General features: G+C 43.5%; 1 protein-coding gene across 1 annotated transcript in view; it reads left to right on the forward strand.

Moving 5' to 3' along the window:
• The window catches only part of ABCC4 (ATP binding cassette subfamily C member 4 (PEL blood group)), a 236,179-nt gene that overhangs the window by 161,518 nt on the left and 47,198 nt on the right, over positions 1-27,463 (forward strand). The window contains exons 21-22 of the mRNA XM_080659153.1: positions 22,511-22,661; positions 26,868-26,987. Of these exons, the coding sequence (XP_080515279.1) occupies positions 22,511-22,661; positions 26,868-26,987 (271 nt within the window). The remainder of the gene's footprint in view (positions 1-22,510; positions 22,662-26,867; positions 26,988-27,463) is intronic.

The raw sequence follows: 27,463 nt of genomic DNA on the forward strand, positions 1-27,463 counted from the left end.
TATTAATTGTTCAACCTTTAAGGACCAGCAAGTCTCTCTTCCCCATTAGTGAAGCTTTCCTTAATCACTCTGTGCTGCAATAAAATACCCTATGTGCCCTACAGAAGGGAAAGGATCCTGTAACAATGGGTCTCGTTCTGTGCTGACCATATTTCATTTCAACCTCACAGTCATTCAGTCAGTGTTTTGTGAGCATGTCCCGTGTGCCAGACACTTTGCTAGGATGTGCTGTGTGGAGCAGTGAACTGGGTATTGGCTTCTAGGAATTTGCATTCCCATGCAGGACACAGATACTAAATGGGTAAACTTTTGTAATTATTCTTATAGACTGCTAGTGTGTTAAGCAAAGGCAAGGGTTTGCTGAGACCGTGGGGACTGCTTCAAGCGTGGTGGTCAGGGAACAGGTGACATCTGATTCTTAAGAAATAAGAAGGAGCCCAAGCTGGTTTTTGCTCAGTGGATAGAGCACCGGCCTGCGGACTGAAGGATCCCGGGTTCCATTCTGGTCAAGGGCACCTGCCCGGGGTTGTGGGCTCGATCCCCAGTAGGGGGCGTGCAGGAGGCCGCCAATCAATGATTTTCTCTCATCATTGATGTTTCTGTCTGTCTGTCTCTCTCCCTTCCTGTGGCATTTTTTTCACAAAGTTGAATTTACTCAATTTTTCTCTTTAGATATCTTGACTTTCTAAACACAGTGGAATTGCTCTGCCTGGGAATTCTAAAGTCAGTGCCGCGTAAGGCGAAAGTCCAAATTACCCACACATAACAGTGATCCTAGTGACTGAGTCCTGGGTGTCAAGCCTCATTTTTTAAATCCTTTATTTGTATAATATCTCATTTTATCTTCCCCGCAACCCCATGAGGTCCATACAATTTCTGTGTTGGTTTCACAGGTGAAGGAAATGAAGCACAGAGAAATTACAGAATTTTTCCAGGATCACACAGCTAGTTAGCTATAAACTGGAGGCTTTTATTTTTAAGGTTTTGGGGTTTACTCATTATGCACATGAGGGAAAAGCAAACTGCTCCTTTTTGGTTTTTCATCACATAATGAGAATATTCTCATTGAGGGAAATCCCTGGCAGAATCTATAATAATAAAAATGTTATATTCAAATCGACCGAACAGCCTAACGACCATCCAGGCAACCTTCCTGAGAGATCTGACCATGCCATGACACCCACTGGCGCCAGGCCAGCCAAGGCAGGTGCGATGCAATTGGTCAGGAGCCCTACCATCGCCCCCTGATTGCTCTGCAGAGGGAGGCCCAGGCCACTGGCTGGTGGGGCGATCAATTTGGGGGGGGCTCCATGATCACCCCAAAGAGGGAGGCCTAGACCACCAAAGAGAGAGACCCAGGCTACCCGCAGCGGCACTGTGTCGGGGGTGGGGGCTCCTTCTGTCGGGGGAGCGGGGGGGGGGGGATTCCATCACAGAGCCCTGGCCAGGTGGGTGGGGCCTACCTCTTTGGGATGATCGATCAGGGGGCTCCCTGACTGTGAGAGGTCACAGGCCGGGCTGAGGGACTTCCTCCCCCCACCCCCCAGTGCATGGATTTTGTGCACCAGGCCTTCATTGTCTAATAATATTTAAATTATTGGTCATTTAGTATCTACACCTCTTCCTCAGCAAAAGCTGTACAAATGCTCATATAGTATGACTCCATGGTATCCGAGATATAAATCTTTTTGAAATTGTGGTTCTAGCCTTTTATTTTTCTGGCTGCAGAATTCATTGTGTGCAAACCTACTTTCACTTCTTCAAAAATGCTTTTGGAAATGTTTGCTGATTGGTAAAATTTAATCCAAGAACTACTATTTTTAAGAACTTTCTTCCTTGGTTTTGTGATAAGCCTAATACTGGAGAAGTTGTGACACTTCTGGGAGTATGAGCATTAGAATGCTCAGGAAGTAGAGAACTATATTTATACATGATCTGATGCACATGTGTTTGAGGTGTGACATATATGGCTCTGTAGTAATACTGTGTGAACAGGGAAGGAGAATTAGATGTGATGAAAGCAACTGCACATTTCTTGAGGTTTTGTTTAAAAATAGTAGACCATAACTTCTGCCAACAATGACACTAATGTCTTATGCTTCATGGGAAAGTACCCAGATGGACAGAGGAGTATCACAAACTACCTGCAACGCCAGCTTGTATATCAGAAGGAATTAGAAAATCAGGTCCAGGAGGAGGGAGACCCATTGAGAAAGCCTGCTAAAGTGTTAGGCAAATAGACCTGACATCTGAATGCAGCAAAGCAAGTCTTCCCATTGTAGTAGGTCCCAAAGTCAGCTACTTGGGAATCTTAATCATATCCATTTGTCAGAAGACTGCTTTCCTTCATCGATGTGTGTACATATAAATCTGTTTAGAAAAACTAAATAAAAATAGTAGCATAACTTAACATTAAAACTTTAGGAACAGTGGATGATTCTACATTGTACTAATACTGGTAATTGGAAATGCATTTGTTCTATGCTATAAATGATGTATAAATTGTATACAATAAATCTATCCTTTTTTTTTTAGGGTGGGGGAAAGTACCCCTATAGTTTTATTAAATGGAATAACCAAGCCACAGTTTAAAATTTCAGTACTCTGAAAAACTATCAATAAAGGATCTAAATTCCCAATTCCAAGATTTCATATGGTAGGCAGTACCCTTCTTTTCTGTGAAGTGAGTCTAGGAGATCTGATATATTTGATTTTACACAACAGAGCTTGTCAGTGCAATATTATATGTATACTAGAGGTCTGATGCACGAAGATTCATGCAAGAATGGGCCTTCCTTCCCCTGGCTGTCGGCACTGCCTTTGCTCTGACCGGAGCCGCCTTTCCGCCTCTCCATGCTGCCCAGAGGCCCGGAGCAGCTGGGGTGGTGCGGAACGCCCCCGGCCGCTCGGCGCCTGCGTATGCAAATTAACCCACCATCTTTGTTGGGTTAATTTGCATACTCAGTGCTGATTGGTTGGTGGGCATTGCGAAGGTGTGGTCAATTAGCATGTTACTCTTTTATTAGTGTAGATGTGTGTGCATGTGTGTAAACAGAAATACATAGCCTCAAGCAGCAAATTACATTGTTGATATAATCCTTTCAAATCAAGTAGCTTGATGCACATTTAAAACTATAAACCAAATGGCTGGAATGTGCGATTTATGTAGGACTCTAGGTGGATCAGGGCCTACATTTTACAGGATTTTGAAAACTTTTCTAAGGAATTTATAGTTGAACCTGTAGACAGTTGAGCCCCAACCAATGTCTTAGAACAGGTGTCTGCTCACCGTGTAATTTTAAGGAAAGACTAGAATGTGTGTGCATGTCTGTCTTCTTTGAAGATGTTACTATTCCCAGTTGGTGGATTTAACTGAAAATAAACAAGGCTGATAATCTGGTTTGTGTTGAACCCACATGGTGGTTGCCCCTGAATTGTGCCCATAGTTGCTTCTGAAAGAGACCTTGGTGTATTTAGATTTCTCCTCCTATTTGTGGGCACCTGAAAAAGTCTTTGTGGCAGATGATTTCCTCCTCTTTTCTTACTGGTTCCAGGCGACAATGCATCCGTGTTCAGGGTTGGGCAGCAGGCCACCTTGTTCCTTGCTGGGCTTCACTGTGGCTTCTCTGGGCTTTTGACTCTGTCAGGGGTAGGGGTGGGGGTGAGGGTACGGGTGGGGGATGCCAGGGCCCCCTGGTTTGTTGGACACTTGACAGTCTTTGATTATTTGATTCATTCCATGATGTTTTGTCTTCAGGAGAAATTAAGGAACAAGCTAGTGAAACCAATGATGTTCCTAATATCAAAGCTTTATGATCCATAAATGTCGCAGCATGAGTTTATATCACAGAGATTCTAGATTTACTATCTAAAGATTTTAAAGGACATGTTCCAATGTAGACTCACTGAATCAAAAATCAGTTGTTTTCAAAACAGCATTGAAGACTAAATATTTCTCATTTCTGAAACTTTCAAGGTTCTGGATAATATTTGAACCAAGAGTCTTAATTATCTAGAATTTTTGCCATTAAAACATCATTTCCAAGAAGTCTTCCTACTAACAAAAGTGAAAATGAAGGTTAACTGTAGAAGCTGTATTTAGACCTTTAAAAAACATTCAAAAACCTTGGGAGTGCTCTGAGCATGTGAACTCACACACAGCTGCCCTCAGCAAAATGCCGTAATTTATTGAGGAAAACTGAATCGCAAAACCTTTCTTCCTCACACAACCTCATCCCCCCCCAAGCCCCCACCCCCCAAAAAATCAACAGCTTGACTGAGCTTAAATAACTGACTTTTCATATTCTTTCATGGAACACAAAGGGCTAATCCTGAGGCTACTTGAGCCACCAATGCAGGCAGTGATGGGGACCACCATGGAACATGTCATTCCCTCCTCACCTCACACAAAACACATTGACTGCAGCTTTATGAAGTGAAAATGCCCAAGAAAAAGAAAATGGGAAGGAGGTGTCCTCAGTGATTTCTTTCCAGAGGGGGAGCGCCAAAGAAAAAGCTGCTGCATCTGGATATTGAGAACAAAGCAAGCCTAAGACTTGGGGTATAATAGGTTGGGTCACTTGCTTTTATAGAAGCAAAAGAGTGGAACTGCCTTTACTTGTCTCAGTACCACTGACCCTTGCATTTCATTGTGTGGAGATGTCAGAGAAAGTGTGTAGAAAGCATTCCAGCCTTTCACTGAACAATGACTTTGTCATTTTGAGATTTCTATGGTGTGCTGACCCCTTCCCCCACTCCCTCCCTCCAGTCCCCCTCAGACAAAAGAGATTGTTAGTGAGGCTGCCTTGCCCTCATTTGAAAGATCTCTGTTTTACCGACTCTTTAAAAGTAAACTCATCCATTTTAACCGCATCACCGTGTTTTCACGCTTTTAAAATCAACAAAAGCGTTTTAGTCAGAGCATTTGCAAGGATGGAATATTCTGTGAAAATGCCAGTCCCAGGGATAATGATTTATGCAAACTGCCACGTTAACAGTGGGCTTTCTCGTTAATAGAAAGGAGAATGGATGATGTGGGATACCGGAAATACTTACAAGCACTTGACCCTCAGGTGTCTGAGATCAGGGTGATAGGATTCACACAAGCCCATGCATACAGTTCCTTTACCTTTTTATTTTTTTAATGAAAGACAGGCCAGTTGGGTTTTTCCAGTGTGATTGTTAGCACACTCACTAAGCAGACCGTCACATCAGCATGGTGACAGTTAATCACGGGGGACCCTCCCAGGCTGGCAACCGGTGTTCCAATTTGTCTGTCTCAGCATGTGTGCTCCAATGATAATGTTTGTAGTTTAACGAGAAGCTAATTAAGACCCAAAAGAAAAAAATAATCAGGATCGCATTTTTATCAGGCCTGATGATACTGTGCAAAGCATAGAACTGTACATTATGGCATTATTGGATGATGTCCATTGCAAAACAGTAGTGGCCACTCTTGGGGCATTCTCACCTTGCAATCTTATGTCTAAGGAATGATAAAATGAACAGTTGTTGCTAGGGACAGGAAAATGGCTGAATGCAGTTTATCCTTATGTTATTAATTATTGTGTTATTTTCCATATGAACAACTGCATTTACTTCTTTGAGGACCTTTAGAGTCTCCAATATGCTATTCTTGATTACATTCATTCAGTTCTGCTTACTGAGTTTTCTTGATTAGATGAACAAGAAGGGGGTGGCCTGGAGAACTTGCCTTCAGTTTTAGAACAATCTTCCACGTGCTATTTTGTGTATGGCCGTATTTCTTTTTTTTTAATTTAATAAATCTTTATTGTTCAGATTATTACAATTGTTTCTCTTCTTTCCCCCCATAGCTCCCCTCCACCCGGTTCCCACCCCACCCTCTGCCCTTACCTCCCCTCCACTGTCCTCATCCATAGGTGTACGATTTTTGTCCAGTGTCTTCCTGCACCCCCCATACCCTTTCCCCCTGAGAATTATCAGTCCACTCCCTTTCTATGCCCCTAATTCTATTATATTCACCAGTTTATTTTGTTCCTCAGTTTTTTAATTCACTTGATTTTTAGGTTCACTTGTTGATAGATATGTATTTGTTGTTCATAATTTTTCTCTTTACTTTTTTCTTCTTCCTCTTCTTAAAGAATACCTTTCAGCATTTCATATAATACTGGTTTGGTGGTGATGAACTCCTTTAGCTTTTTCTTATCTGTGAAGCTCTTTATCTGACCTTCCATTCTGAATGATAACTTTGCTGGGTAGAGTAATCTTGGTTGTAGGTTCTTGCTATTCATCACTTTGAATATTTCTTGCCACTCCCGTCTGGCCTGCATAGTTTCTGTTGAGAAATCAGCTGATAGTCGTATGGGTGCTCCCTTGTAGGTAATTAACTGTTTTTCTCTTGCTGCTTTTAATATTCTCTCTTTGTCTTTTGCCCTTGGCATTTTAATTATGATATGTCTTGGTGTGGTCCTCTTTGGATTCCTCTTGTTTGGGGTTCTGTGCGCTTCCTGGACTTGTAAGTCTATTTCTTTCACCAGGTAGGGGAAGTTTTCTGTCATTATTTCTTCAAATATGTTTTCAGTATCTTGCTCTCTGTCTTCTTCTGGCACCCCCATAATTCTGATGTTGGTACGCTTGAAGTTGTCCCAGAGGCTTCTTACACTATCTTCAACTTTTTGGATTCTTTTTTCTTTTTGCTTTTCCGGTTGAGTGTTTTTTGCTTCTTTGTTTTTCAAATCTTTGACTTGATTCTTGCATTCCTCTAGTCTGGTGTTGGGTCTCTGTATAATATTTTTTATTTCAGTCAGTGTATGTTTAATTTCTAGTTGGTCCTTTTTCATATCCTCGAGGGTCTCGCTAAATTTATCAGCCGTTTCTAGGATATTCTTGAAAAGCCTTATAACCGTGGTTTTGAATTCTATATCCAGTCGTTTGTTTTCCTCCATTTCTTTCATTTGTGATCTGTTTCTTTGCCTCTGCATTTTTGCTGCTTCCCTGAGTTGGTAGGGTAGCTTTGTGTGCTAGGTTTCCTATATGGCCCAGTGGGTGGGCCTCCCCAGTTAACCTGAGGTGGACACTCTTGGTGCACCCCTTTGTGGACTGTGTGTGCAGCCTTGTTGTAGTTAAGCCTTGATTGTTGTTGGTATCACTGGGAGGAATAGACCTCCATGGCCGTATTTCTTAAATTTGATGTGGGATGTGATTGACTATCATCTCTGCTGCCTCGTGGTTGCCTTCTGCGTGTTTCTTGCAGCCTTTCCTGGGTTTGCTGATTTTGTGTTCCCTGATTATTGTCTGCGTTGGGTCTCCAAGCAGATAGTGCAGTGCTAGCTTTATAGCAGGTGTGACTCGGGTTTTTTTTGTTTTGTTTTTTTTTGAGACACACAGGCCAGTTACTGTAGCCCTCCCATGTGCTCCCCCAAGTCCCTCTACCCCCAGTGTACCCAACAAAATCACCACATGACATTGTGCCTCTATTGTACACATGGCCAACACCTGCCTGAGCACGACCTAATGGGAACGGTGTCTTTATTTTTCTCACCGATTCATATTATTATTGAGGTATAGTTTATATACAATGAAGCACTTTATTAGTTGGGTGAGTTTTGATCATTGTGTGACTACCACACTAAACTTTCATCACTTGGAAAGTCTCTCTTGCTCCTGCAGTTCATTCCCACTCTTCTCCCCGACTTCATCCACACAGATGAGCTTTTCTGTTCCCGGGCTCCTTGAGTGTAAAAGGAATCGATGCTGTAAGTTTCCCTGTGGCTGCCTTCTCTTGCTCAACATGTGTTTTGAGATACATCATATTGTTGCCCGTCTCATGGTTTTTCCTTTTTTTTCTGTGTGATATTCCATTGTATGGAGCTATCCCACAATTTATTTCCCTGTTCTCCAGTTGATGGACATTAGCATGGACCCTTATTGAGCAAGTGTTTATGTGGTCATGTGTTTTCACTCTTGTTGGGTCAAATACTTAGAAGTGGAATCGCTGGGTCATAAGATAGGTGTAAGTTAACTTTAAAACGTTATCATAAAAATTTTCAAGGTAGTTGCACCATTCTGCACACCTACCAGCAATAGAGGAGAGTTCTAGTTGCTCCACATCTTCAAAATATTATTATTGATTTTAGCCTTCCTAGTGGGCATGACTGGTCTCTTGTGGTTTTAATTTGCATTTCCTGGATGATTACTGTACTTAGCTCTTTTTCAGTGTTTTAATTGGCCACGCAGGTATCTTCTTTTGTGAATTACCATTTCAGATCTCTTGCTTATTTTTTTAAACTTAAAAAACTTATTTATATTGTTGATATATAGTTTATATGTATTTATTTTTAATAATAGTTGTATTCTGGCCCTTTGTGTACGTATTATTCTAGTCTGGGCTCGGCTTTTTATATTCTTAAAATTTTTTTTGAGTGAGGTATAATTGACATATAACATTATATTAGTTTTAGGTGTGCAACATAATGGTTTAATAGTTGGACAGATTGCAAAATGATCACCACAGTAAATCTAGTTTACATGGCTACAAGAAAATTTTTTTTCTTGTGATGAAAACTTTTAAGCTTTACTCTCTAAGCAGCTTTCAAATATGCAATACAGTATTATTAACTGCTAGAGGCCCGGTGCATGAATTCGTGCACCAGTGGGGTCCCTTGTCCTGGTCTGTGGGATCAGGCTGAAACCAGCTCTCTGACATCCCCTGAGGGGTCTCGGATTGTGAGAAAGTGCAGGCCAGGCTGAGGGACCCCACCGGTGCACAATCGGGGCCAGCGAGGGACGCAGGAGGTTGACCAGCCGGGGAGGGATCAGGGGAGGGCTCCAGGTAATGGCAGGCCCATCTCGCTCAGTCCTGATCAGCAGGACCCCAGCAGCAAGCCAACCTACTGGTTGGAGTGTCTTCCCCCTGTGGTGCACGTCATAGCAACTGGTCGACTGTCTGCCCCCTGGTGGTTAGTGCACGTCATAGCGAGCGGTTGAGCGGCCTTAGCATATCATCATTAGCATATTACACTTTGATTGGTTGAAAAGAAGACTGGACACTTAGCATATTAGGCTTTTATTATATAGGATAGTCACCATATTATACATTGTATCCCTGGAACGAATTTATCTTGTAACTGGAAATTTATAGGTTTTGACCCCTCTCATTCATTTCTCTCAACCCTTACCCCTCTGCCTTTGGCAACCATCAGTCTGTTCTCTGTATCTATGAGCTTGGTTTCTTTGTGTTTAGTTTTAAGTAAGATCACAAAGTATTTGTCTTTCTCTGTCTTACTTAGCACAATGCCCTTTAGGTCTTTCCATGTTGTCACAAATAGCAAAATTTCCTTCTTTTTTATGGCTGAATACTTCATTGTGTATATATAGCACATTTTCTTTATCCATTCACCCATGGTGGGCAAATAATTTGTTTTCATATCTTGGCTATCATTAATAATGCCACATTGAACAGGCATTTCAAGTTAAGGTTTTGTTTTCTTCCAATACATCCCCAGAAGTGGAGTTGCTGTATCATATAGTAGTTCTATTATTAATTTTTTTGAGGAACCTCCATACTCTTTCACCAACAGTGCACAAGGGCTCCCTTTTCTTCACATCCTCACCAACATTTGTTATTTCCTGTTTTTGTTTTTAGGTGTGAGGTGATAGCTAACGTTCTAATAGGTGAGGTGATACCACGATGTGGTTTTGATTTGCAGCATTCATTGGATTGAAAAACCTCACATTCCAAAGTACCACACCACGGACAATGGGTCTTTCATTGATGTTTTAGTCTGTAAACATTTACATTTTGTTACCTGTCCCCCAAACATAGTTTAAGCCTCCATGAGAAGGTAAAGGAGATGTGACTTGTGACGGTGTGATGGCCAATTTGCATATTCCCTCTTTATTAGATAGGATTTGCCTGAGAGAGATGACTGACAGGATGTTCTACATTAAATCTAACTTGTTCACTCTCCCCTGGGAGTGCAGCACAGCAGGTAGGCTGAAGCTCAGCATCTGTAAAGGCAAATTGGTATACACACAACCTCACCTGGCTGCCCCGTGATGCTTTTGGGCTTGCCCATCACACCTGAGAATTACCTGCGCTATCTGTAATATCAGACCCCCTCAGAGACCCACAGTGCTGCTGCTCACTGCTGAGGACAAGTGCAGTGTCCTTCCTGGGCAAGTGTTCAGAAAGGTTCTCATCTTTATCGACGTAGCTTTCCCATTGGGCTGCGAGATACTTCCATTTAGACCCTTTACTGGTGGCCTCTTAGCAAAAGTCAAGTGCATTTTGTGGGCAATTGATCTATGGAGAAGTTTGAGGAAGACTTGTTGAGCGCCCCTCATGAACCTCTCTTTCAAACCCAGTCGCCTTCACTGTGCTGTCATGTAGATCTAGGCATGGGCCCCCTCAGACCCATCCCGGACTGAGCTGCTGAGTCCTGGGGGAAAGCATGGGCTCTGTCCCTGGGAGTGATGCCGTGAAGTGGTTCTGAGACTGGGAGGCTGAGGAAATGGTGTCCCAGAAGGTTGGGTTGATGTTAGCTTAGACTTGGGACCCTGAATCTCTTCTGAACGTCCTGGTCACTCTGCCTCAGAATTTGGCCTTCTTCTAATCTAGGTTTAAAAGTCCCAGAGGGTTAGAGTGCAGTGTTGTGGGAAAAGGCATCTGAATGGGGCCTGGGAGGAGCTGCCAACATTTCAACGTTGCCAATGTTCGGAGGTTCTGAAACGATTTACATTAGGTTGTTCAGAACTTGGAAGGCATTTCCTTAAAGCCTCAGAAGTGACAGGCTGTAAGAAATCTTTTCTCTGTTGTGAGAGAGATGGAGGTGATCCTGAATGCAATTATTTTTGGGTGCTGTTTTCTGTGGGAACGGGGAACATTTTCTGGTCTTCTTCTGCTGCCCTAGGCCCCCAGACTTGCTTTTGGAGCCAACACCCACCCTCTGTGTAGGGAACTCATGGCCCAGGCTGTGTTTCTGATGCCAGACAGAGTCAAAGGTTTCAGCAAGAACCTGGAGAGATATGAGCGGGGCACGACCTAGCAGGACTGTGCTCGGCAAAGTGACTGATGAGTTCTGAGTTTCTTTTCAGCAGTAGTGGCTCCCAACTTTCCTCCTATACCTGGTCACTGTCGTGCCTTCTACCAAAGGTGTGGAGAAATATTGCCTGCTTGGTGGCTACTGGGCCTGTGGAGATACCCCTTTGGTCACCCCAGCAAAGGTGGACTCAGAGAAACCAGTCCCCAGATGAGCACTCAAGAGACATCAGTCTGTGCAAGAGTTGGACGAAGACTTGGGTTGTTCCGGTCCCAAAATTCAGAGATTGGAGCATGGCAGTAAGAGGCTGACCCCACAGATGCTTATCCCAGCAAAGGTGGAATCAGAGAAGCCAATCCCCAGATGAGACTCAAGAAATCAGTCTGTGCAAAAGTTGGACGAAGACCTGGGATGTTCCAACACCAAAATTCGCCAATTGGAGCATGGCAGCAAGAGGCTGACCCCACAGAAGCTTGCTGGCTGAGGCCCTCTGCAGAGAGGACAAACATTTAAGGCCTAAGACAGCTAATTTCTCTTCCTTCAGTGACCCCCACTGCCCATCCCTGGTGATTACAACCTGAGCCATTCTGTGAGTCTTCCCAGCCAGGAAACTCCTTCCTTACTAAACAGTCATGGGCAAGGAGTCCCAGAAACTAAGGTTTCAAATGGTAAGCTGCTCTGAAGCTGGCCAGTCAGAAAACCTGATGTTCCTCTGCCCAGTCTCTAGAGTCCCTTCTTGGGCAGAAGGAAGAAAAGTCTGTGCTCTGTGAGCCACATAGGATCCAGGGGCAAAGAGAGGACATAGTGGCCTTAGCAGGGGCCCACCCAGTCTACCAGATGAGCTCCCTGGAAAGTATCGAGCAGCAACCCCCTCATGTCTCATCTGCCTTTTTATTTCTAGCCTCTCTTTCCTCCGCGGCGTCCCTTACTGATCAATAATTTTCTGTAAAAGCCAGTGTTTGACTTGAAATTCAGTTTTCATTGTGAGGCCCCAAACCTCCCTTTTTTCATGAAGTACATTCCCATGTGGGGTACCTCATCCTATAAGACTTCCTGCCTCCAAAAAGGACACTTGGGTGCAGCTTCTACTAGTATGGGGCTCCTGCAATGACATCTGTGCAAATTGGGGCAGGACTCAGGCTGATACCAATGAGTCCTTGTGTGTGTGTATGTGTGTGTGTGTGTGGAGGCGGGACTGAGAAAATGCTGTTTCTACCTATTGATTTACTCACCAAATACTTATTAAGCACCTGCGCTTGTCACTTGGGATATTTTGGTGACTGAGAGGACTGAAGCCCCTCCCCTCAGAGCATCCACAAATGAAAGGAAGAGATAAGTCAACAATATACTTTCAAACAATAATTGCTATAAGGAACCCTGAACTAGGATAAGAGGACAGAGTGATGCAGGGGTGCTAGGTTACACAAGGTGTCAGCGAGGTCTTCTTGCAGGAGGTGAATTTTCAGTGGAGATGTGAGCGATGGGTCCTGTGAGGAGCCAGAGGAAGAGTATTCCTGGAGGATGACATGGCAAATGCGAAGACTGCAAGGCAGGAATGTGGCTGGCCAGCCTGTTTCAGGACCGGCAGAAAGGCCATTGTGGCCAGGGAAGAAAGAGAAAAGAATGAAGGTGTGATAGGAGAAGTAGGTATGGGCCAGACTCTAGTGGGCCTATCACCCATGGTGAGGAGCCTGGGTTTTTTCTTGGGTGTGCTGGGCGTCCTGAGGCTAGAACAGGGGGTGCAGTGATCTGATGTTGCCAATGGAGAGATCACTCTGACTGCTGTGCATGGCCCGTGGGGTGCTGGCTGTTACCAGTGGAACAGCTCAGCAGTTAAGGCTACAGTTGGTCCTGGGGAGTCGGGAGGGGGAATATCAACAAACAAGAGAGACCTCAGGCTTTGGGCCTGTGTCCCAGGCCCTCCTGCCTCAGGAGCCCAGGACAGAAGGCACTGCCAGCAGCTTGTGGCCCTCCGGTCAGGGTGAGATTACCCACCCTGTGGACAGACAGCACGCTTGTTCCCAGGGGCCACAGTGGCAAGACTGTTGCTCCTGCCTCAACACATATACTCAAGGCCAAGGCAGGTCCTGATCACTTAAGTCTCCCTAAGCTGGGTTAGAAGATGGGGCACACACAGTTACCCACAGAAGACAGCTAATGCCTCTTCCTGCAGTGACTGCTGCCCGCTGCCCACCCTCGAGATGAGAACCTTAGTGTCTGTTTCTGGTACTTTCTGTGGCCGAGGCTGACATTTATATATCTTACAAAGTGATCTTCCCCATAGCCTAGTACCAATACATAGTTATAATATTAAAGGCCCGGTACATGAAATTTGTGCATGGGTAGGGTCCCTAGGTCTGGCTGGCAATCAGGGCCAATCTGTGGGGTGACTGGCGGGGCAATTGGGGGGCGCCTGCTGGCACCCACCTTGGCTGGCCTGGTGCCGCCCACTCACCAGCCCCGCCCCCGCCGCCACTGTCGGTTGCCTTTCTCTGGGGCATGCGGGCTGGGGCAGCTCCTGCATTGAGGGTCTGCCCCCTGGTGGTCAGTGCACATCATACCGTCCAGTTGTTCTGCTGTTCCGTCAACTTGCTTATTAGGCTTTTATTATATAGGATTCAGTTTATTGGTATATTATTTAGTGTTCCTAAGACAGATTTGTAATTTTGCTTTCTTCTAATATCTTTGTTTGGTTGTTATATATCATAATTTTGGAGTTAAGTTCTCTGGAAGAATTTGCTAAGTAAATTTGCTACAATTTACTTGCCAAGCCATTTTGGCCTCTAAGTCTTTTCTGTGAGAAGCTTTTAAATTATGGTTTCAGACTCTTACATTGGTATGGAATTATTCAGATATTCTGTTTTTCTTTTGTCATTCTTGGTATGTAATTATTCAAGAAATTTGATGTTGCATTAAAAATGTTAAGTTTATCAGCACATTGTTTATTATATTCTCTTTTTAATGCCTGTGGTATCTCTTTAGTATCTCTTGTTTTCTCCCCTTGTAGTTCATGATAATGGTAATTTCCCCTCTTTTTTTCTCAGTCTTGGTAGGAGTTTATTCATTGACTTTCTCAAAGAAACATGATTCAGGGTTTGTTGATTTTTCTGGAAGTTGGTTTCTGTTTCATAAATCTACTTTTCTCTGGTTTCAATTCTGCTACATACTAGTACTTTAATGTACTCTTCATTTTCTGAGTTAGAGATGGAATTTTAGACTTTTAACCTTTTTTTTTGGTAAGACCTTTTTTAGAGCAGCTTAGGTTGACAGCAAAATTAAGGAAGATTTCCCATGTATTACTAGTAGCCTTTCTTTAAAGAAAAAAAAAGTTTAACGCTATAAATTTACCTCTAAACACAGCTTTAATTGCAGCCCTCAAATTTTAATATTAGTAGATTTCATTTTCTGGCAAAATACTTTGAAGCAGGTGTTATGTCAAAGGTTATTACGGAATTTCTAATTTAGTGACTTTCTAGTTACCTTTTTGTTGCTGACTTGTTAAATCCACTAAGGTCAAAATATATTCTGCACAATTGGTGTCTCTTGAAGTTTGTTGATACTTGCTCTTATTGCATAGTACATATGCAGTTGTAAAGAATGTATTCAGTTAATGTCTGCAGTATTGTATAGTTTTAAATTATGTCGAGTTTGTTAATCATGTTTTCCAATCTTTTATATATCTACTAGAGGCCCAGTGCATGAATTCGTACATGGGTGGGGCCCCTCTAGGTGGCCTGCGGGGATTGCGTGGAAACCCGCAGTCCAACACTGCTTACAGCTCCTTCCTGCCACTCCCGCTCATCCCGGCCCCACTGCGCCTGCCGCGGGCTTGCACCCAATCAGTCCTGATAGGGAGAGGCTCTCACTGCCACACCAGCCTGAGGGGAGTGACCTGCGGGATCGGGCTGAAACCGGCTCTCCGACATCCCCCGAGGGGTCCCAGATTGCGAGAGAGTGCAGGCCAGGCTGAGGGACCTCACCGGTGCACGATCGGGCTGGGGAGGGACTGTGGGAGGGCTCCAGGGCATATCAGCCCATCTCGCTCAGTCCCGATCAGCCGGACCCCAGCAGCAAGCTAACCTACCAGTCGGAGCATCTGCCCCCAGGCAGTCAGTGCACGTCATAGCGACTGGTCGACTGTCTGCCCCCTGGTGGTCAGTGCATGTCATAGCAAGTGGTTGAGTAGCCTTAGCATATCATGACTTGATTGGTTGAACAGTCAACCGGTCACTGGACGACCGGGCACTTAGTATATTAGGCTTTTATTATATAGGACTGGAGGCCCAATGCACAACATTCGTGCACTTGGGGTGAGGGGAGGGGTCCCCTCAGCCAGGCCTGTGCCCTTTAGCAGTCCAGGAGCCCTCGGGGGATGTCCTGACAACTCCTGCCACCACCGCTGCGCTCGCCAGCCATCAGCCCGGCTTGTGGCTGAGCAGCACTCCTCCTGGGGGAGTGCACTGACCACCAGGGGGCAGCTCCTGCATTGAGTGTCTGCTCCCTGGTGGTCAGTGCGCATCATAGGGACTGGTCGTTTTACCATTCGGTCGATTTGCATATTACCCTTTTATTATATAGGATTGATATTTATCTGATCAATCAGTTATTGAGATAAATGGATTAAAAACACCACTAGGAGTATGGGTTTGTCTATTTCTCCAGGGTTCTGTCAGATTTTGTTTTATGTTTTGTCATTATGTTGTTATGCTTATATAAATGTAGATTTTTTAATATCTTCTATATAAATTGAATCTTTATTTTTATGAAATGTTTTTCTTTATTTCTATGTATCGTTACTACCTTAAAGCTTCTATGTTTATAGTGGTATAGGTCGACACTCCAGATTTCTTTTATGGTTAGTGTTTTCATTGGGTTCCTTTTTCCAACCTTTTACTTCCACCTTTATGTGCCCTTATTTCTAAGGGGTGCCTTTTAAAAGTAGCATATAGATGGACTCCAGCGTTGAATTTCTTCATAAGCTCTAACACTGAGGTAAGGTAGAAAGGGAGCTATTGATTAATAAGATGATGATCACAAAGAAAGGAAGAAGTGCATTACATTTCCCTAATATTATCTATTGTGTGGTTCAGAAATTGTAAGCTGTACCCCATTATTCCAGTGTGCAGTGGAGTTAGCTAGGACTCAGGATGAAGAACTAACTGAAGGCTACACAAGCCCCAGAGCTGGTATGGATATGAAAAGATCCCAGGCCAAATGGGGGATGAAAGGAATAATGTACATATCCCAAGGAAAGGACAAGTGTAGAAAGTTTAATCTTAGAGTTTGCATAGACCTCTTCATACACTGACTTGGATGAAGTAAAAAGAAACAGGTGGTCAAGGAGGGATCTGGGAACCAGATTTGATCTCTGAACTCCTTAAGACATGCAAGGAGCCACATCAACATATAACTTACACCTGAGGATTTAATACTAACCTTAGGTTGATATTAAGGTTTAGGAGCTTACATTTAAGACTCTTCCACATTTTTCTCTTTGCTTCTATTTACCTATAATTGAAGTATAATGGGTATTATTTCACTGGAATTACATTTTACTTCTTAATACTTGTAGAATTTCGTATAGCCTGTTCAAAATTTTACTGCCTCCACAAGAATCTTGTACTAGCCAGCAGCACAATCTATGTGATAGCCATTTTATGGAACGGTTATTTTTTATCTTATATGTCTCCAAAATAAATAGAAGAATCTCTCCTACACCCACATCAGTAAACAGCTTGCTGATCAAAAAACTAGGCATCATTTCTTTCTCCAAATCAGAAGAAAATCTTGCCATGTTTTCTTGCCAAGAAGTGAATCTTGCTTTGTTTATTGCATTTAAGCCATATCTTTTGTGGGATCAGCAATAGTTTAAGGCAATCTGGATGATTTGCCCTTATCACAACTTGGAACAGAATTCTTTGGAGTCTGACTGACAGTAGATTTAAAAGCTTTGAAATTCCTTTGAGGTGTTAGCAATCTTAATGATCCTGGTTTTATTTTTTTAATGCTGTAAGCAAATAATAAAAGTACTGTCTACTGGTTAGGTGGCCTTATGATTAAATACATATTTTACTTAGTATTTAATGTAAGTATGTGAGCGAGGAAGAGTTCAAATAGTAATGGAGTGAGCCAAAAGTATGGATGACATATTTATTTGCATAGAATAAGAAGAATACATTTTTACTGCTGTTTATAGAAAACATGTTCTTTGGCACAAGCTTCACAAAGACGAGCAGGAACAGAATTCCATGGAATTAAGTTGAAAGTAAATCGTGGGTAGATACCTAGGAATTCTTACAGGACTGTAAGCAGTTTGGTAGTTAGATGCCAAACAGGCAAAGAGGTCCTTGTGTTTGAAATTGTGCTTGTGACGGGACTATGTTAAAATCTATAATATTACAATACAATGTTAATTCTAGAGGAATAGACTTTCTAGGGAAATGTAAATCTTTTTACCACCATCTGAATGCAGATATTGAACATGTAAAATAGCCTCATTTTTTGTCCTTGCGTTTTATGTATTTACTAGAGACCCAGTGCACGAATTCGTGCAAAGGTGGGGTCCTTCAGCTTGGCTGGTGATTAGGGCCGATCAGGACCTGACTTGTCCAGGCCCGGTCAGGCTGGGAGGTTGGCTGGCCAGGGGGAGGGACCGCAGGAGTTGGCCTGCAGGCCCCATCGGGGCCAATCGGGGCCAGCCAGTGGGGGGTGGGAGGGCAGGGTTCACAGGAGGTTGGCTGTGGGAGTGCACTGATGACCAGGGGGCAGCTCCTGTGTTGAGCGTCTGCCCTCTGGTGGTCAGTGCACATCATAGCTACCGGCTGGTCATCCGGTCGTAACAGTTGCTTAGGCTTTTATATATAAAGATTAAAATTAAATTTGGCTCTTCTTTTCTCCCTCCTCCCCAAAGTCATTGTGCTTTTTGGGCTTAGAATTGATCTATCTTATGAAACTGTTTGGTATGTGTGTATGCGTGTTTTAATTTAAACAATAATTCTTAAATGAACACCTGTTAAGTGTATTCCTTTAGCAAGCATTTTAAAGATCTTTTAATGATCAATTCTGCTCTGTGAACTGAACACACCATTATTCCCTAATTAGCTGGGAGTCTAGAACTGGTTACCTCATGGGAAAGACCAGATACAAGCACAAGAAACCCAATGAACTAGAAAATGCAGGTGGGGAAGGGAAAGTAATATAAAACAGGATTATATCTCGATATTAATTTTTTTCAAATATGAATCTGATATGTATATGGGATACAATATTATGCAGAGTTTTAAAGAACTGGCACTGGTCAAAAATGACTGAATTATCTGACTTTGGGCAAATTACTAAACCTCTCTGAGCATCATTTTCCTGCCTCGTAAATGGAGATGATAATCCCTCCTACTAAGAGTTGATGCGAGAATAAAATTAAATAATGAATGTGAAATACTTAAGAGGTTGGACACATGACAAGCTCCATGAAATGTGTATCCATTATTAGTATTTGGGCCGGTAGGATAACCAACATTTCATTGCTTGCCAACTAGATCTAGGGAATTGTGGGATTTCTTCAGTATTATGAGGAAATTTGCCATTAGGCATCAACAATAAAAATGGCATCTTATTTTCCAAAGTTTTTGATTGGGCAGGTTTTTAAAACCATTAAAATTTTTCATAAGCACTTTTCCCTTTTTTGCTTTTGTACACCTTATTAATATTCGTTTGGATGCCAGTGTGGTTTGTCAGGAACAGCTGCCCACAGCTGCAGCAGCCTTCCTGAGAATGAGGTACATGTCAGACTTCTCTTCATAGGGGCTGGTGGCAGGGTCCTCTACCTTAGTCACCCTGGCATCCAAATAAAGATGCTTGCTTAGTAAGAAGGCCAACCTGGATGGGGTAGACACAGTTGACTTTCCTGGGATTCAGTAGTTCACAAAAATCTAGCTTTTGTGTTTTCCATGATAATGAAACCAGCTCATGATGCACAAAGTAGAAAATGTCAAATTGATCTTCTCTTTTGAAAACTTTGAATAACCTGGTAAGCAGGCATTTGGTTTGGTTCAGAGATCCCCACCTTTTTCCTTACATCTCCCTGAATGCTCAGCAATTTTAGAGCAAGTATGTCTTCAATAAGAAGAAGCAAGGCTTTCCCCTTAGAGGAAAAAGGACGTGGAATGCAAACAACAATTCAAAAATAATGTTGAGTTGGAGTTGCCTTCAGGTTCCTGAGGTTATCAATGCTTGGAAGGCCTAAATTTGGGGGGTTGAGGGGGTGGGGCGAGGGGGGATATGTAGAGGTCAGAAATTGTAGTAGGCATGAGGTTTATTATCCATCTTATTTCAGAGGTGCATATTCAAATAAAATAGATCCTGGATACAACAGCCAGAGAAAAGCCACAGCCACTCCCCATCTCCCCCCGCCCCTTGACAACCAATGATAGTAAGCCTGGTGACTTTACTTAAGATCAGACATAGATGCCAGCTGGAAGGACCCTCCCCCATGAGCGTGAAGGAAGAAGGTGGGCTTCTTCATGGGTGTAGTAGGGTGGGATGCATTGGTTAATCCAGTAGCTGTAAGACATTGTTCAGAAGCCAGACAGCCCTATTTTTCTCCATTTATTATTGGAATTTGTTCCTGCAGAATTCCATTCCTCTTGTCTCTGGGTTTTGTGATGATAACCACAGAACGGTAGAGACTGGGAGAAGCAGTAAAAGCACAGGGGTCTGCATCAAGACAATGCAGTTTGAGTCACAAGGGCTCCCGACCACACTTTCAGCCCTCGTAGTTTCCTCCATCCTCCATACTCCTCCTGTCTGCAGCTGTGGACATGGATTCCCAAAGTCCAGTGTGCTCCTGGCTATCTCCATGATACCTCATAGCTTCCAGGGAGAACTGGGGACAGCCACTTAAACTCCCAGCTTCCTGGTTCCTTATCTGTCAGTGGAAATGACAGTTCTATCTTTTCTCATTCAGAGCTGGTTGTGAGGACCTTTGTGAAAAGTGATTTGGAAGAGCTGTGAAATGATAACCTAAGTCTGCATAGGCGTCACCCTGCTAATCCTTCCGTCGCGGATTGCTGCCCTGGGTGGGGTGGTGGGCACGGCGCTGGGCTGGCAGATAGAGGATGCAGTGCTGGTGCTGAGACAACACAGGAGAATCCATGTTAACTTTTGCTGCTGGGTTCCTTCTTGGTCAGAAGTTGCATCAATTGTGATTACTACCTGCAAATTCTTTATGCCACTCTCTTTCTGTTTGTTAAGCCTGCCTGTGATATTTGCTCACAAGTCTCTTTTTAGAACCCTCTGAACAGGGTCCAGTATTCCTCCCTATGTTTCTGTAGCACCCTGTGCCTTGTGCAGATGGTCAGGGGTTTGTATCCATCAAAGATTATAAACTTTGGAGGTCTTGGCCCATGCCAATATGCATCTTCATGTCCCCACCATTTGACCTCTCCCCGACCCCCCCACCTTTCAGAGAGGAAAGGGAGAAGTTGAAAAAGATAGAAACATCAATGATGAGAGATCCCAGAACTCTGGCATGTGTCCTAACTGGTAATCAAATCATTACCTCCTGGTTCACAGGTGGACGCTCATCCACTGAGTCAGGCCAGCTGGGCTCAGGGCAGAATGTTTAGAGGAAAAAACTAAAGACAAATTAGGAGGCTCAAATAAGTCAATGTTTTTCCTGGGCAGCAAAAAGTTGATTATGAGGGGCAAGCTTCATTATGTTATAACGGCTGACAACATGTGCTCCCTAACATATGCTTTGCAGTCTGGGTCAAGTTGCTTTTCCTCTGCCCGTGCCTCAGTGTCTCCATCTGTAAAATGGGATAATATTACTAATTCAATAGGGCTATTGTGAGAATTAAGTGAATTAATACACATGAAGTATTTAACGTGTAGTCAGATATACAGAAAGCATGCAGGAAGTGTTAAATATAGGTAGAACATGAAAGCAAAACCCCACTTCCAAAGGTAAACATTTTCCTCCTTTTCTGAGTACTGAATTTACAGCTATCCACTTTTTTTTTTATTGTCTAAAGTTTTACATATGTCTCTATCCACTTCTTTATCTCTGAGTATTGCTGAGTCTTCTGATTCTTCATCTGTAATAACTACTTGCTCATTTCCTAGGTGGTATCTACTGACTCATGATAGTTTGGGATTCAAGTCTTACCCCCTCTGAGTCTCAAATTTTCTCATCAGCTAAATAAGGAAAATAGCAATGACTACCGCATGGAGCTACTGAGAGCATCAGAAGAGCTCATGCCCAGAGAGTTCTTATCTTCTGTTGGGCATATAGTAAGCATTCGATAAGTAGCAGCAGGATCACACCTATGTTTTTGTTATTTAGTTGGATGGGAAAACATTTCCTGCCATTACAACACGTCTTTGGAAGTGAGAAATTTAATCCTAACAAAACAACTCATTAAATCTATTTTTGAAAAGAATTCTTGGTAAGAAGGTGAAAGGGTTCCAGGACCCATTTCCAATTTGTGTGTGGAGGCTTCCCCACACCAACAAGAAATTCTTGGATGCCAGCATGATGTCCGAGCATTCGACTCAGTTCTGACACCATCTGCCCAGGATGGAATCTGATTCCTCAGGTAAAGGGCTCAGTCCCACCAGACCGCCCTTCACTTCAGACCAGGGGTGGGCAAACTTTTTGACTCGAGGGCCACAATGGGTTCTTAAACTGGACCGGAGGGCCGAAACAAAAGCATGGATGGCGTGTTTGTGTGAACTAATATAAATTCAAAGTAAAGGAGCGGAGGGGAGAGCAAGAGAACTGGATAGAACAGCCGGATCCGGCCCGTGGGCCGTAGTTTGCCCACGGCTGCTTCAGACTCACTTGCAAGCCCGGCTTGTTACCTGTGCTTCTGAATGACTGACTGCAAATCAGAGGTTTCCATGAGCCCCTCCTTGGGCTCCATCTATTTGCTAGAATGGCTCATTAAACTAGAAAAACCCGTTTACTCGCTAGATTACGGATTTATTGTAAAGAATACTAAGGATATGGATCCACCGCCAGTGAAGAGAGACGTAAGACAAGGTCCTGAATGAAGCTCAAGGAGATTCTGTCCTTGTGCAGCTTGGGGCTCATCATGGTGGAAAACATTCTGGTTTTTCAACTTGGAAGCTCTCCGAGAAAAGGGCAAGAAACTGTCTTTTGGGGTTTTTATAGAGGCTTCATTATGTGGTCATGACTGACTCAGTCAATTGGCCATTGGCCATTGATTCAACCTCAAGCCCATCTCTTCTTGCAGGACATCAGGGGGTAGGACTGAAAGTTTCAATCCTCTAACCGTAGATTGGCTCCATCGGCAACCAGTTCTGTTCTTTAGGTGTGTTCCTGAGGTTACTTCATTAACATAAAAGATACTAGTACCTTGATCACTTGGGAACTCTGTGCGGGAAATGGGGGCAAAGACCAAATCATTAATTTTTATTATAAGTCACAACATCACAGGAGACCTCTGCATCTATTTTCACTGTTTCAGACGTTTCTGCAAGTGATTGGTGTGGTCGGCGTGGCGGTGGCAGTTATACCTTGGATTGCAATACCCTTGGTTCCCCTTGGCATCATTTTCTTTGTTCTTCGGAGATATTTCTTAGAAACGTCCAGAGATGTCAAACGCCTGGAATCTACAAGTGAGTACAAAGGCTCTCAGGTTGGGATGGCAGCAGTGCAAGCTGGCTTCCGGTCATGCCCTAATTAAGGAGACCCCTGAAATGCTCATAAAGTTAACATGAACTGAGTACTAAAACCTCCGTTAGTCATTGTGGTTTTTAACGCAAATAGATCAGTGCCACGCTAGGTGCAGCCTTCAGCTTCGCATAAGTCAAGAATGGATGTATGTGGAGTAATATTTCGTGGGAATGTGAGCACTGAAGACAGGCCATTACCATCCTGATCATGACATACTTCCTAATCCAGAACAGAAGGCGATACATGTTTTTCTGAGGTATAAAATATCTCATCATGTTTTAACTAATATAGAAATAGAACAGATTCTTTCCCCCTCCCCCTGAATTTACTAGTAATGACAAAGGAAAGGAAAAGATTAGAGGAAGAAAAAGGAGGTGTCAGGAAATACACTCATGTCAGAAGTGATACATTTGAAAAATATATTACTCTCACTCAAAAAATTTCAAATAAGTTGTGGTTGTTAAATGTTTTGAAAAGATAAGCTCTGCTATTTTCAGTCTTGCTCTTTATTGTCACCAGTAGCGCCACACGGTTTGAGGGTTCCCGCCCCTCCCCCCGGGCTGTCCGGATAAATGGATACTGAAAATAATCCCCTTGGGAGGACACAGGAGAGGAATCAGTTTAGTGTGTTACTCTATTCAGCTTCCTAGTGTTAGAATAGTGGAGAAAGCATTTGACGATTAACCATTGTGTTCTACAGGTAGTCACAGAAGATGTACCGATTCAGAGCTTATCTCATTAATGCACAAACATTTTATTATTAAAACAACAAAATTATAAGGAGAATAGATACTAATATATTTTTTAAATCTATAAGGATGACAGCCAAAACATAAAGAAGGAATTTAAATAAGAATAGCTAATATATATTTTTTAAATCTGTAAGGATGATAGCCCAAATATAAGGGAGAAAGATATTCGTATCAGAAACCTCAACTGAGGATAGTTACTGCAAAACAATACCAACTTAGCTTTCTGGAAGCCAAGCTAAGGAGAGAAATGTTGATTCCCACGGTTCTCCGTATCTACCAAGTGGAAAAATACAAGTTCATCAGGATAAAGAGTTTTTGTTGTGGCAAATGTGTGTTTCTTTTTTAATAATAAACTCTAGAAGGGCATTTGTCCTAAGTATTTGCATAAAGACTAGTGGGTGACAGTTTCATAAAAGCTATAGCAAACTTTTCAGTCATCAAGAAAACCAGCTAAACTACTGTTGAGGGTTGGCTTTCTTAGATCTTTTAATGGGGCGGCGGAGCAGTGTCGTCAAGGTGTTGGTAACATTCTGTTGATGTGATTTGTTACGATGACAGGACTTGGAGAAGGCAGGACAAGTGATAAGCCCCAACCATTCTTTTGTGTAGACAACAAGGCTTTAGTCATTTACTATTTGAGGTCATTCTTTCCTCCACACCCCACCGATAACCAAATGTGGTAGCCAGTTGATTAGACCTGGTGGTCTGTGCCATAAGTAACAATTCCACTGTTTCCTCTAAGCAATAATTGATAGTACCTCTTGAGGCTGCTGTTGGGACCACCAGCAAAAAGAAAGACACCTGATTGTCTTGGCTAGAAGGCACAAACTTGCTTCATCCGTGTGCTTTGAATAACTGCTAAAGTCCCGAGGTTTAGTTTCAGGTCACACTTGAAACCTTGCAACCTTGGGCTGACATTTAAGCTATCTTGCTGTCAAATCTACAATTGATCTAATGGTTTTTCATTTTTGCAATTGTGAGCTTAGCAATGTTCAATCATAGAGAAGTGCATAAAGCCTGGATGGCATTTAGTTGTATTTCTGTAGCCAACTCTATTCATTGGGCAATGCCTGAATTATGAAGCCATATTCAAATTTTGTCTGTAAGGGTTCTATGGTCAACTAGCAATGTCTGCCATGGGTATTGCTGGGGGAGTGTTAACACACGTGTGCCACATGTTTTCAAGTCATAGATCCTCATGTCTGTTGTTTTAGAGTTCTTATGCCAATTCTTAGGGACTTTTTTCAACTTAAGATGCTTAATAAGATGTACAGTACTGAGTAAGGCTTGTGGATTAAGATTTTAGGGTTTTCTACAGGTAAACTACAAAGTCTGGGGTGGGGGGTGTGGAATGCATTTAGTCATACACAGGCATCTTTAACCCCTGATTATTCTCTCTGTGAGATGTGTGGCCATGATTAAAAGCACGGTCTTGGGAATAAGCCAGAGTTGGGTCTGTCACTCAGCCCTACCAGCTACTTGGTTGATTTACTTAATGTTGGCCAGTGCTCTTAATCCCTCAGCCTGTTTTTCCTTCATCAAGTATATAATACACCTGCCCTCTGGAGTTCTTGTGAGGATTACTTGAGTCGAGGCTTAAACAGTGCTTGCTGGCTTCTACCAAAGGCATTAAGAACATGACAGCTAGCAGGTCACCCATAGCATTAACAAGAGCCTGTAGCAAGGCTCTCAGCCCAAGGTCCTTGCATGCAGTTCCCCGCCCACCTTGCCAGGGAAGATTTGCAACTCTGTGTCCCAAAGAGTCCTCAGGATCACGGAAAACACAGCTGTCTGTCTTGTGAAATGTAGGTTACATTTGTCTGTGACTGGTGACTAATGCCATGAGTGTTACATAGGTCTACTTCAGGATAGTCAGCTTAGTCGGTGGGAAAAGGATATTACATTGGGCAAGATAATACCGGAGCCTTGGCATCCCCTCTCTCTTTGTACCAGTTAATTTTCTTTGCAAACCCTCCAATTCACTCATCCTGGTATCCGCTCAGCCCTGAATGGCGTGTGGAAGACAGAGGATAGTTTTCCACAGGTCCAGATTCCTGTTGTACCGCTATCGCTCTTGGGTATGCGGTAAAGAAGATGATGTGTTCTTTGGGTGCCCTGGTGTTCAAGGCTGGGTGACACCTGATTTATAGAGTCCACCCTGTGGGGATAATCAGTTGCCACTTTGACCTCCTGATGAGGGAAGCAAGTGAGGAGGACGTCCAAGCTCTGGAGAATTGTAGAACCTCTTTTTCCTTATCAGAAGAATTGTCGATGGTGAAATAGTTTATGTGACAACATTTGCTCTGGGCATGAGACCATGAGTTCTCTGCACGGTGTGTAGCACTCTCTTGATATAATGAGCCATGTAAGTCCCCTGGGTCATCCTGATGAGCACCTTATAGCCAGACTGGCCGTGTTCGGGGGCGGGCTTGGACATCTGCTTGGGGGTGCAGAAAAGGCCTCTATGGAGCTTCCAACCTTTCCGATTTGGCACATGAGCTCAATCTGTGTTCATATTGCTCTCTTCAAAGTCCAAGGTTAAAGAGAGCTAAAGTAAATAGAGGTTAAAAGTTGCTCAGTATGGTGGGGAGAGAACAGTGTGGATGCTAGAGTAATACCACAAGCATAAAATTGGGTGGTCAGAACCATCCCAGAGTCACTTAAGGTTCTTTGCCTGAATTAGATACAAGGGAAAATGTGAGGTCATATCTGCCTCGGAGAATGTTTTCTCCTTTCAGCACTGTCACAGGCTGGGGACCCTAACCCTAGCACTAACCCTAATGGTCCCCAGTCTAGAAAGATCCCCAGGCGGAGGGGATGGTCAGATGGCCTACAGCCCAGGGCTGTCCACGTGTGGAGGCCTGCTCCCTCTGTGCTTGTAGAACTGTGGATACTAACTGAGCATAACACATGTGCAGTGCCCACATGCATGGTATTGTGTGACACAGACACTCAATGCCGGGCTAAGGAGTCAGGCTCTGGCATTAAGTTTGAGTTTTTCCCTGTCATTTCATAAAATCTCTGCAGCCTCCTGTAACACAAGTGAGATCTTACCTTCCCCTAAACACCCAGGTTTTACCAACAGATCTTTTGAGCAGGACCGTGATGAATGAATTAGCAAAGAAAGAATTTATCTAAAACTAGCTATGATTTGAAGCTGGCCAAAGATGGGGTCAGAAAGAAGCTTTTATTTCCAGGTGGTTAATGGAAAGCATGGTGTGACCAGGGGCTTGAGGGTTGACCTGCAGGGTCCTCCCAGAAGGGGCACAGCCGTTTCTGCCCCAGCCCCCTTCCCCCTTCCCCCCCGCTGGGAGGCACTGGCGGTGCTATTTGTTGGGACATGCCACCACAGATGGTTTCCCACTGACGTTCTCTGTCATCTCTCTGCTTCCCCAGCTCGGAGCCCGGTGTTTTCCCACTTATCGTCTTCTCTCCAGGGACTCTGGACCATCCGGGCATACAAAGCTGAGGAGAGGTTTCAGGAACTCTTTGATGCACACCAGGATTTGCATTCAGGTCTGTACGTTTCTGGAAACGGTTTCAAAGGATGGGACCTGCTGCCTCCTGAGCCTTGACCTCCCTCTCAGGTGGCCTTGTTGGCTAGCATTCTCTCTGCCTCCCCCTGGGGCCAGCCCCGCATCCTGTCGCTGCACATCTTCCTCCCCTCCCCTGCCCCCTCTGTGCTCCCCTCTTCCTCAATAACAGCATCACCTTCCCCCCAACCCGGCCTGGCTTGCTTTATTCTTCTATCACTGGGCCCGTGACTTTCTGTCCCTTTGGGGCAGGCATCAGGAAACTTTTTTTGTAAAGAGCCAGATGGTAAATATTTTAGGCTTTGTTTGTTTGCCATATCAGCTCTGTTGCAACTAGTCAACTTTGCTGTTGTAGCACAAATGCAGGCAAAAATAATGCATCAGCAAATGGTTGTGGCTATGTTCCAATAAAACTTTATTTATAGAAACAGGTGGTTGGCCATTCTTGGCCATAGGGCA

This window comes from Plecotus auritus (genome assembly GCF_963455305.1).
Source record: "Plecotus auritus genome assembly, chromosome: 3".
Taxonomy (NCBI): Eukaryota; Metazoa; Chordata; class Mammalia; order Chiroptera; family Vespertilionidae; genus Plecotus; species Plecotus auritus.